The sequence below is a fragment of the Paralichthys olivaceus genome, chromosome 10 (genome assembly GCF_024713975.1).
Source record: "Paralichthys olivaceus isolate ysfri-2021 chromosome 10, ASM2471397v2, whole genome shotgun sequence".
Taxonomy (NCBI): Eukaryota; Metazoa; Chordata; class Actinopteri; order Pleuronectiformes; family Paralichthyidae; genus Paralichthys; species Paralichthys olivaceus.
In genome coordinates, this window is record NC_091102.1 from 11,333,859 (window position 1) to 11,345,472 (window position 11,614).

General features: G+C 39.9%; 2 protein-coding genes across 2 annotated transcripts; one reads left to right on the top strand and one right to left on the bottom strand.

Moving 5' to 3' along the window:
- The first annotated feature begins 91 nt into the window (after nt 1-91).
- On the top strand, nt 92-8,009 carry abcb11a (ATP-binding cassette, sub-family B (MDR/TAP), member 11a). Its single transcript, XM_020089768.2, has 20 exons — nt 92-491; nt 593-767; nt 857-970; nt 1,069-1,179; nt 1,256-1,381; nt 1,467-1,670; nt 1,761-1,931; nt 2,025-2,214; nt 2,887-2,959; nt 3,048-3,156; nt 3,257-3,439; nt 3,525-3,629; nt 3,792-3,953; nt 4,324-4,527; nt 4,624-4,865; nt 4,967-5,123; nt 5,216-5,413; nt 5,496-5,702; nt 5,966-6,112; nt 6,666-8,009. Exons 2-20 carry the CDS (start codon nt 648-650, stop codon nt 6,864-6,866), a joined length of 3,024 nt encoding a protein of 1,007 aa, XP_019945327.2. The 5' UTR covers nt 92-491; nt 593-647; the 3' UTR covers nt 6,867-8,009.
- A 636-nt stretch (nt 8,010-8,645) lies between these two features.
- On the bottom strand, nt 8,646-11,491 carry LOC109631238 (glucose-6-phosphatase 2). The gene is made up of 5 exons (XM_020089868.2): nt 10,189-11,491; nt 9,991-10,100; nt 9,802-9,916; nt 9,602-9,723; nt 8,646-9,508 (listed from the first exon to the last, which is right to left on the bottom strand). The coding sequence occupies exons 1-5, from the start codon at nt 10,404-10,406 to the stop codon at nt 8,997-8,999; spliced, it is 1,077 nt and encodes a 358-aa protein (XP_019945427.2). The 5' UTR covers nt 10,407-11,491; the 3' UTR covers nt 8,646-8,996.
- Nucleotides 11,492-11,614: the final 123 nt, after the last annotated feature.

An 11,614-nucleotide genomic window follows, 5' to 3' on the forward strand; every position in this document is an offset into this window, starting at 1 on the left:
GGTGGTTAGCACAGCAAGAAGGTTTGAATCCCAGTTTGGCCACTGTCTTTCTGTGTGGAGTCTTTATGTTATCCTTCTGTCTGTGTGGGTTTTCTACCTGTACTACAGCTTCCTCCCACAGCCCAAAGACAAGTTGAACAGGTTGATCAGAGACTCTTGATTGAGTGTATAGGTGTGAGACTGGTTGTTTGTCCCATGTGATTCGCTGTCCAGGGCGTACCCTGGCTCTCGCCCAATGACAGCTGGGATTGGCTCCAGCTCCCTCAAAGGATAAGTAGTATATATTATGAATGGATAATTGGACATCATGTTAAAACAAAGTGATGTTTTTAATGTTTTGTGCCTTCTGATAACTTCTTCCTGAAGGCTGTCACCCAGCTGACTGGACAAGAGCTGAAGGCCTACGCAAAGGCAGGGGCAGTGGCTGACGAGGTCCTGTCCTCCATCAGAACAGTAGTAGCATTTGGTGGGGAAGAAAAAGAAGCTGAAAGGTATTTTGTCATTTTCTAAGAACTGCAAAAGTTTTCCTGCTTTGCATGTGATGATGCTCACAATGCTCCTGTATTCAAAATGAAATGAAAACTCGGGACAGGTATGACAGAAACCTTGTGGAAGCTCAGCGCTGGGGTGAGAGAAAGGGCACAGTCATGGGATTGTTTCAAGGATACATGTGGTGCATCATTTTCCTCTGTTACGCTCTGGCCTTTTGGTATGGATCCAAATTGGTCATCGACACAAGGGAGTTGTCCCCTGGCAGCCTTGTCCAGGTATCAATGCAAAATCAGATACTTCATTCAATTTTAGCATTTCAAAAACAGTGGCAGTTGTTTCACCATTTTCTGCTGTTTGTTTCCAGGTATTTTTTGGAGTGCTCATTGGAGCCATGAACCTGGGTCAGGCCTCGAGTTGCCTGCAGGCTTTTGCTTCTGGTCGAGCAGCAGCAGAGACCATTTTTGACACAATTGAGCGGGTAAAATCACAATGAATTTCATGACTTAATTACAGATACAATCCAGATTGGAAAGATTGCATTTTAAGAGAAAGGTTCTTCTGCTGTTGTATTCACAGGAACCAAAAATTGATTGTTTCTCAGAAGAAGGTCACAAATTAGACAGAGTGAAAGGTGACATTGAGTTCCACAATGTTACGTTCTTCTTCCCAACCCGGCCTGAAGTCAAGGTGATTTTCTTTGCAGAGCAATTCTGACTGTCCACATCTCACTTTAAACTGATGGAAAACCACCAATTTGTTTCAGATTTTAAATAATCTGAGCATGCAGGTCAAAGCAGGAGAAACCACAGCTTTTGTTGGACCGAGTGGATCTGGAAAGAGCACGGCAATCCAGCTCATCCAAAGGTTTTATGATCCAGATGGAGGAATGGTAACTATCTGAGTGTCGACACGTGACATCATTGGGATGATTGAAGCCTTCAATGTAGCATCATTTTTGAAATTTTCATTCTCAGGTGACGTTGGATGGCCACGACATCCGCACTTTAAACACCAAGTGGCTTCGCTCCCTCATTGGTATTGTAGAGCAGGAGCCGGTGCTGTTTGGTACGACCATAGCAGAAAATATCCGCTATGGTAAACCTGGAGTCACCATGGAAGACATTATCCAGGCAACAAAAGAGGCCAATGCCTATAATTTTATAATGGAGCTGCCACAGGTATGTTTCGATAACACACATTCTGAACCTGTCTTAATGCAATATATGAAATGATAACCAACCAAAAAGGCATTAATTAATATTCTCCAGAGATTTGAAACTTTGGTGGGTGAAGGTGGAGGCCAGATGAGTGGAGGCCAGAAACAGAGGATCGCTATAGCTCGAGCTCTGATCCGAAACCCGAAGATCCTCCTGCTGGACATGGCCACGTCCGCTTTAGACAATGAGAGTGAAGCTGTTTTCCAGGAAGCATTGGATAAGGTGAGCAATACTGTCACTACACTACATTAAACAATGAACTTAATTTCCTCATTGTGTTTTGTGGAATAAAACGGATAACTGGAATATGTGCAGGTGCGCATTGGCAGAACAACAATTTCTGTAGCCCACCGTCTTTCCACGATTAAACATGCAGACGTCATCATTGGCTTTGAGCATGGGCGGGTGGTGGAGAAAGGAACGCACAGTGAGCTGCTGGAAAGGAAAGGGGTCTACTTCACCCTGGTCACCCTGCAGAACCAAGGCACATCCACCCCAACTAATGGTAGGATTGCCATTTCCCATCCTCAGGCTACGTTCACAACAACAAAACCTGTATTGTTTGGCATGTGTTTAGAAGTACTTGCATGGCAAAATTTGAGTAAAAAACACAAACAAGTAAAAGATCAAATATGATGGGTGCTGGATCAATGACATTTTGCAAAAGTCTGAAAAAAGACAAGATCCACGCTCCCAAAAGCTCCTGCTAAAGGATGTTATTTGCCGTAGTAAAAATCAAGTTCATACAAATTTGACATGAAACAAAATTGAAATATATTCTAATGAGCTTTGCTTGTTAACGTCCTCCATTACTGACTTACTTTACTGGTCAAGAGGGCATGCAATAGGTCAAGCTAATAGTGACTGCCCTCTGCTGGATCAAGAGGCAAACTCTTTTTTCATTTTCACATTTTACTTCACATTCTGTCATACAGCCCCTAAAATGTCTGGACATCAGTGCATGTCTAAAAGAGCGTATGATGGGAATAAAACCACCTCCTCTCTCTTTGTTGCTCCTTACCCACAATTTCCTCCCAGTCCCTGGAAGGACCCCAGGTTGTTTGAAACAGCTAATTTCAAAGCGCACAGTAGGAGTAACAGGATAATCCCCTATAATCACACACAGGAAGGAGGCATCAGTCATTTTATTAAAGCCCTACTGATTTTTTCCCACCAGATGAAGTCAGTCCTGCTCAGAGAGAGGAAGTTGATGTGAAAACGTGGAGGGGGAGCTGCAGAGCCAATAAAAGGTATACATCGTAAACATGTCAGAAAAATGTGAGAACAGATCACAATGCAATATTATGATAATTTGCTGTTCTGATATTATTGTTGTAGGAATTCTGTTCGTCTGCGATCTTCCAGTACACTGTCTAACCCTGATGTCCCTGATGCTTTATCAGGCAGCCTCAAGATTTTTCCCGACATGGAGATTGGAACAGAATACGTACTTCACTTATATTATGTTTTATTGTTTCTTTTAATGTAATAGATGACTTTTATTGTCAACTGTGAGGATTAAATCTAAGTAATGCATTTTTAAACAGAGAGATAAGGATGAGGATGATGATGATGAAGATGAAGATGAAAAAGTGGAGCCTGCACCAGTTGCACGTATCCTTAAGTACAACCAACCAGAGTGGCCCTACCTGCTGCTGGGCTCGCTGGGAGCTGTAATCAATGGCTCCGTCAACCCCATCTACTCCATCTTGTTCAGCCAAATTATTGGTGTAAGGGCTGTTCCCGAGGCTTACAATCGATTTATACTGGCTTTTTACAATCTTTTAATGATTCCCATGATCTTTGTCTTTCCAGACTTTTGCCATTCACGACCTGAACGAACAGAGGCGACAAATCAATGGGATATGTGCTCTGTTTTGCATTGTGGCTATGGCTAGTTTCTTTTCACAATTTGTACAGGTTTGCATCATAATTTTATCATTGGGAAATTCAGTGGGATTCATTCAACTGGGATTTGCATGACCAAGCAACTTTTTGACCTTAAAATAGCAGCTTCAAAGTTACCACATGCGACTGAAAAGGGTGCTGTTGTTCAGTTAAAGTGTTGCTTTAATGTTCCAGGGATATGCTTTTGCCAAATCTGGAGAGCTGTTGACACGTCGTCTGAGGAAAGTTAGCTTTCAGACCATGTTGAGACAAGAGATTGGGTGGTTTGATGACCCTAGAAATGGCCCAGGAACTCTGACAACCAGGCTAGCCACTGATGCATCTATGGTCCAGGGGGTAAGTCACAATTTTTCAATCCTGTACCTCTATTTCACATTATTTATAAAACCTGGTTCAGCAGCAATGACCACACCATCAGCAAGTTGTGTCTAATAATGATGAGGTTGAAGTATTGTTGCGTCTTTGCTGCATTTGGGGGAAGCTTTGGAGTGGGAATCTGCTAAAGCACTGGGAAGAAACAAAGAGAGAGTAGGGTATGCGGATGGGTGCAGAATATGAGAACAGAAGAGCAAGAAAGGGTTAGGAGGGCATTTATGGAGACTCGGGACGAGGCACGGTTGAGGTGTGGTCTTGCCCTTGAAACTCTTCTGGATAGCTTCAATTTGTATAATGTCTTTTTTACACATTGCTGGTTTGACTTCTGCAGGCAACAGGTTCTCAGATTGGCCTGATCATTAGCTCACTGACCAGCATTGGAGCATCTCTCATCATTGCTTTTTACTTCAGTTGGAAGTTAACTTTGGTAATTGTATGCTTCCTGCCACTTATTGGGCTGTCTGGAGCATTCCAAGCCAAACTTCTGACAGGTTTTGCAAATCAAGAGAAAAATGCCATGGAAGCAGCAGGGCAGGTAGGCTCCTCCTTCAGTATCATGTTAACATTTTCCACTTAGGCCCATTGATATCTATTCATTTCACTGAAAAAATAATGTAATATCTGCACTCAGGTGTCTGGTGAAGCTCTTTACAACATTAGGACCATTGCAGGCTTGGCCAAAGAGAGCTTGTTTGTGGAATCATACGAGCAGGAATTGAAGCCTCCGTTTGAATCTGCCAAAAAGAGTGGCAACATCTATGGCCTCTGTTTTGGCTTTGCTGAGTGTGTCATCTTCATGGCATATGCTGCTTCATATAGATATGGAGGATATCTGGTTGCCGCTGAGGGTTTATCCTACATAATGGTTTTCAGGTTGGTAAAAGTTCACATAAATCTGATAGTTTTCAACTTCTGTATTGATGTTCATTTTCTGCTTTGTGGCGTGATTACCAAGCAATCATTTGTTCCTTTAGAGTGATTTCAGCTGTAGTTATCAGTGGGACGGCATTGGGCAGAGCTTCCACCTTCACTCCAGATTATGCCAAAGCCAAAACTGCTGCAGTGAAGTTTTTTAAACTTTTGGACAGAGTTCCAAAAATCAGCTTAAGTCCTAAGAATGGAGATAAATGGGTTGGTGAATTCACGAAATAGAATGGAATACTGTTTAATTATTTGATCATGATTTTACTTTGAAATGATGATGCCTTGTTGTCTATCTTTAGGACAACTTCAGAGGTGACATTGAGTTCCTCAATTGCAAGTTCACGTATCCAACACGACCAGATATCCAGGTGTTGAAAGGCCTGGTTGTGTCTGTGAAGCCTGGTCAGACTTTGGCGTTTGTCGGGTGCAGCGGCTGTGGAAAAAGCACTAGTATTCAACTGTTGGAGAGGTTTTACGACCCAGATGAGGGCCAAGTAGTGAGTTTGCAGATTTAGACATCATCACATAATGAGTATAATCTTTTCCAAAGTTATTATTGACGTCATCTTTTATTTTCAGATGATTGATGGTCGCCTGTCTCATAGAGTCAATGTGCCATTCCTAAGAGCTCAGATTGGCATAGTATCCCAGGAGCCAGTGCTGTTTGACTGCAGTATAGCAGAGAATATACAGTATGGAGATAACAAGCGCATCGTCAGCATGGAGGAGATTGTAGAAGCTGCTAAGAAAGCCTTCCTTCATGACTTTGTAATGACATTACCAAATGTAAGTGCAAATATATTAATTATCCCCAATTTATGATTATTTGATCCAAAGCGTCATAACAGCTACTGAATGGAGTTAGTGGTGAGATTGTCAACTGTCAGTTGAATACCTATAATTACATGTATATACACGTGTCACTGTGACTTTATCACATGGCAGGTACAGATTTACCTCCACAATAAAATGCGTTCTAAATATCACAATCGCTGACCTTGTGACCTTTGTCTTTCTCTACTTTTCCTATAATGTTAAACAACATGTAGAAATACGATACTCAGGTTGGTGCTCAGGGCTCCCAACTGTCAAGAGGAGAAAAACAGCGCATTGCCATTGCTCGGGCCATTGTGAGGAACCCCAAGATCCTGCTCTTAGATGAAGCGACCTCTGCCCTGGACACAGAGAGTGAAAAGGTGAGGCATTTCTTAATGCTATGAAACAACATACACATAAAGCCAGGTGTTATTGTGTATTTATTTGCTGAAAAAAGAAATTAAAAACTATATAATTTATATAATCCATAATAAATCTATAATCTAATTTTCATCTGGTGTACCTACATATAATCTCAGCTGTGTTGTTTTAATCATGAGTTTGTTTTACAGTTTTTTGTACAATGTGATCTGAAATTGATAACAAATATCTATAGATAATCCATAAAGTCATCCAAATTAACTGTAAAACCAACTCATTATTAAAACACTACGACTGAGATTAAATACATTATAAAAATCAAACACAACACATACAATACAAAGCTACAGGCTAAATCACATGGGACGTAAGTGGAATGATATGGTGATAACTTTGGTTTTGCTATGAGCCATGTCTTAAGTTTGTGTATAAAAGTTAGACAATCTCTTTAAATTTGTTTCAATCATATTAATCCTCTGTATCTTTATACGAGAGACCAAGAGGTCTTACTTAAAGTGGGACTGTTAATAAGAAAGAATTGTTTTCCTGCAGACCGTCCAGTCTGCTCTGGATGAGGCAAGAAAAGGACGAACCTGCATCGTCATCGCTCACCGGCTCTCTACCATCGAGACTGCTGACACCATCGCAGTGATGTCACAAGGAGTCGTGATAGAGCTCGGCACACATGATGAACTCATGGCCAAGAGGGGCGCCTATCATAAACTAGTCACAACAGGCGCTCCTATTAGCTAGGCACCTGAAGTCACGTATGATGAGCATATGATTAAAAAAAAAAAGATATTTGTACGTAGTGTTTTAATTATAGTATTTGTCATGTTGTGGTATTACAGTGAAAAAGTGTTAGGTTCCTGCAGTGGCTCAGACATTATACATAGAGCACTAGGCTTTATGTGGCACAAAGCACAAAGTGAGAGCTGGGCAATAAAACAGTATCAATATCACAATTTAACTGTCCAATGTATATCATTGTTTGATTTTGATTTTCCAACATTAACAGTGAGCGTGGAGTTTTCAGGATACATAAAGAATAGAATGCCTTTAATGTCATCGCACAATGAAGCATGGTGAAATTAAAAATAAACATGTTTACCTGTGATAATTCCTGAAATTTTTTAAATCAGAAGCAAAAAGTATTTAAAATGATTTAAATTCAGTTCGTAGGATCTTAGTCAAAAGAGCTCTGTGATTTCATTGTAGCAAACATGTTATGTTTGTCATTTCTGAGCAGTTACTTCAAAATGTCTTTCGTCCTGGATTTAGTTTTATAAATACACACTCAGCACCAACACAAGTACACACACACACACACACACACATTTTTTCAAGCCTGACTGAACAGTAGCCTGCGAACTCAGGTACAGTTACATCACGTTGTGCCCGGCCTCAGGTGCCACTGGATGCTAGACAACCACTGACAGCGGGAAAAGACTTTGAAATCAGTTGAACTAATCTGTCTAATCTAGTTACATCAGAAACTTTGTTCTCCCTCATTACATTTTGCCTGATAAGTATTTGATTGATTTGAATTTGCTTGAAGAAACTAAGTGACATAAACACAGAACAGGACATACATCTATCTATCTATCTATCTATCTATCTATCTATCTATCTATCTATCTATCTATCTATCTATCTATCTATCTATCTATCTATCTATCTAGCACATATATCAGTGTTAGGGAAAAGTATATTTCAGACATATTGTTGAGTTCAAGTCATGGTGCAGATTTATAATGCAGCACAATTTATATGTTATCTAAACCTACGCTAATATCTGATGTAATGTTATCATAATGACCTCATGCAGTCTCATTATTTTTTTAACGTTTTGTCACTGATACACTGAACCAAACAATTACGAAGATCTTCTGATGAAGATATTTAAATATGTTTTAAATTTGAGGTATAACCTGTTTTAGGCTTTGTAAGAGTAAAACACTCATCTATATATTTGAATTTGACATCTATTTTAATCTGATATTTACAGTGAACTAGTTTAAAAATGTAATGTATATTACAACCTGTGTTAGGCCATTGATTGTGTTCATGTCAGATGTTCTTTAGAAAAGAAACCGAAGCATAAACCTGTGTGTATTCAGAGGAAAATAGACTCTTAAAGGTACATTGTGTAGAATTTTTTGATATCTAGTGGTGAAGTTTCATGTTGCAGCTGAACACCCCTCACTTCACCCTCTCCTTCCAAACATGAACAAGAACCTGTGGTAGCTTCAGTTGTCATAAAAACTCAAAAGGTGTTTAGTTTGTTCAGTCTGGACTAATGTACAAAACATGGCGGCCTCCATAGAGAGGACCCCCTCTATGTTAATATAAAGTATTTCAATATAAAGAGCCTTTTCTGGAGTAAAGAAAACTACAATTCATATAATTTAGATGAAACGAAGTAGTGAAAATATCATGAGGATTATTCTCCATTAAATTTCTGCCAAAGTTCCCTTTCACCTAAATCTTACACACTGGACTTTTAAATCAAAATAATGCAATATAACTTTCCAATAGAGCTCTTTAATGAAAAACATAACAGTTTTTTTTTTACAATAATCATGTACAACAATTATTAATGCTTCACATAAACACTCATACAACAGGCAACTCAGATGACACATATCATTTTTGCTATGTTCATGGCAAAAAGACCAGTATTTCATCATATAAGACCAGTATTTACTACTAAAACACAGTTTTGTTACTTATTTTAAGATATATTGCATTTTCAGTGCTTTTGTGACTGTGCAGTTACTGTAAGTAGCAGTCTGACAGGTTTGCGTGTATCCAAAGCCCATTTGATGTCTCCTAATGCTGGTAAAAAAGTGATGTGAGAAATCCTACAAATGAATTAATAATCTAAGACAGCTTCCTGTCCTCATCTCCAATCAACAAATGAACACAGTACGGAATAAGAGCCACCACACCAAGAGGTACGGAAGCACTCTTACAGAACGACAGTACATAAAACAAAACCTCTGTGTGAGTGGGTATTTTGATGAAGTCGTACAGCTGCAGACACGTGAGAGTTGCAGTCACACACATAAGTTTGAATCTGGTTTTGTTGCCGTTCTTCCCCTTGCAGCTCTGGATGAACATCTCAGAGTTGACCGCCAGGCCCAGGCCAAACAAGGCTCCGAGGTTTCTCAAAAGACCAGCAAAAGGGGTGGTGTCCAGATGGATCCACTCTGGGTTAGCACACCACTTCTTTGCTTTGGTGACTGACCACAGAAGATCAATGCCCATCACTTTCAGGAGCAGATAAAAGCAAACAGCAAAGGAGAAAAGAAAAACGTTGGTCTGGGTGTACACTTTCAAGCTGGCGCTGTAAACTGAGGCGATGCGATCAAACATGGCAGCAACCAGCATACCTGAATGATAAGAAATACAAATGTTAATTCTTACACAAACTACAGCTTCATACAACAGATTGTGTTTGTTTGTGAATACAAGCTGGAGCTCACCCAACAAAAGACCGAGGATAACCTGATGTGGGAAATGTGTCGCCATAAAAACCCTGGAGATACAAACGCTCGTCTGAATGATCCAGAAAGACATCCACAGGCCTGACCTCAGTAGATAAAACCTGAAAGGACACATTGAGACGTCACCCGTGATGAAGAAACTACTCACGTTATGGAATAGTTTCAATATATCTGCCCACCTCTGAAAACTCTGGGCAGAGGAGGCACTGGAGGAAGGCCTGGTGAAGTTGAGAAAAGAGGTTGTCATCACATACCACACACAGGAAGAACCCATGGCATGACCCGACGGACTACCTGCACAAACACATCAGTGTTAGCATTGCTTTCAATGGGATTATTTTCCTTTATATTGCAGACATGGTGCTGACCTGGCCCTGTTTCACACGTGATTTGAAATTGCTCCAAATGTGGGGCTGAATTGTTGTGGTAAAATGTAGTTTCTTGGACCCACCAGTAAGGCCGCTGACCAAACAGAATCCTAAAAAGACAAGCAGAAGATTATAAATTGCATACATATAAAATGCACTGAAAGTTAAAATATGAATCTGTCCTGAAGGTCGGCTTACCATTTGAAAATTAGATTGAACCAGTCTCCTATAACAGCAGCCCATATCATCTTGGTGCCCACATTATGACTGAGATGGAACCACAGGGGGAAGTAAACAGAGAAAATGTTGCGAGGGTCTCCCACAGTTGACATGAAGTTGAGAAAGCTGTGATATTCCCTGAAGTTGTTCTGCAGGTGCTGTATAACCAGCACACCGCTGCCGTGGACTAAATCCATCTGAAGCTGCCTCTCTGTGTGCACGACTGCAAACAGCTGCTTCCTCAGCACCAGTCAAAGCACCATGAACCCACATCGCACCTCTGATGCCTTTATATATCCGGGACACCATCATAAATCATTGGACGGGACCATGGCAACACCTTCCAGCTCTCCAGAAATAAAGTAATGTGTCCCCTGGTCGCGAGGGCTCAGCATTTTAAGACATGTTACAAAAACTGTTTACACCCAGAAGGGCCATTAGATGTTTCACAGGCCATTGCTTTTACAATTGTTAAATATTAGCCATTGTACACACTGAAAGAGACAGAACCCTGTGTGACCCTGTGAATCCTTTCAGCCTCATTAATATTCTCATTCTCTGTGAACGTAGCAACAAAATGGGTTTCCTATAAAACTGTAACTGGAAAACACAGTCCATCTGGCATCCACAGCTGGGAACACTGACTGGATCCATCACCATTAGTTTTTTTTTTTATATATTAAAACTGCAGCTATCTTCGTTAAAACATCAACATACACATCATATCAATTGTTATTTGTTGCTCTACAATAACAAAGTATTTTTTACTTCATGCTGATGAGGAATGTGGTGCAGACTTGTTTCAAACCTACCTGAACTTCATAAAATTCACCACAAGGTGGTGTGACGTCACAGCAAAGACGTGTTCCTGGTTTAAACTGAAAACATTCATATTTCATATTTAGGAAAAACACTGAAAAACATGGCGCTTCTGAATGGTTTTTGGTGGACTTTTAAATGGAAGAAAATTAATATAACGTGGTTATTGCCTCATTAGTACCTTTTGACTAATGAGGGTCAAAGAGATATCCTTTAAAAAGATTCACCTAACTTCTCATTACTGTGGGGGGAAAAAAGTGTTTGGACACATAGTGAGTAACAGGAGACACCATCAAGACTATTTGATTAATTTGATCTTTTTTTTAACTAAATTTCATATCCATGAATCTAAATTCCAACATAGAAAATCAACATTTTCAGATCTCACCATTTATAGCAAGCAATACATTTCCCCCATCTCCAATTGTACAAATAAAAAAAGCTATTAAGACCTCTAAGTATTGTAAGCTTTACAAGAAAGGTATCGTAACACCTTTTAATTTGACCTTAGAGTGGTTTGACTTTTTTAACCCTAATGATACTTGTCTGTTTCTGAATGATTTAACAAAGTTAAATAAAAAAAGTA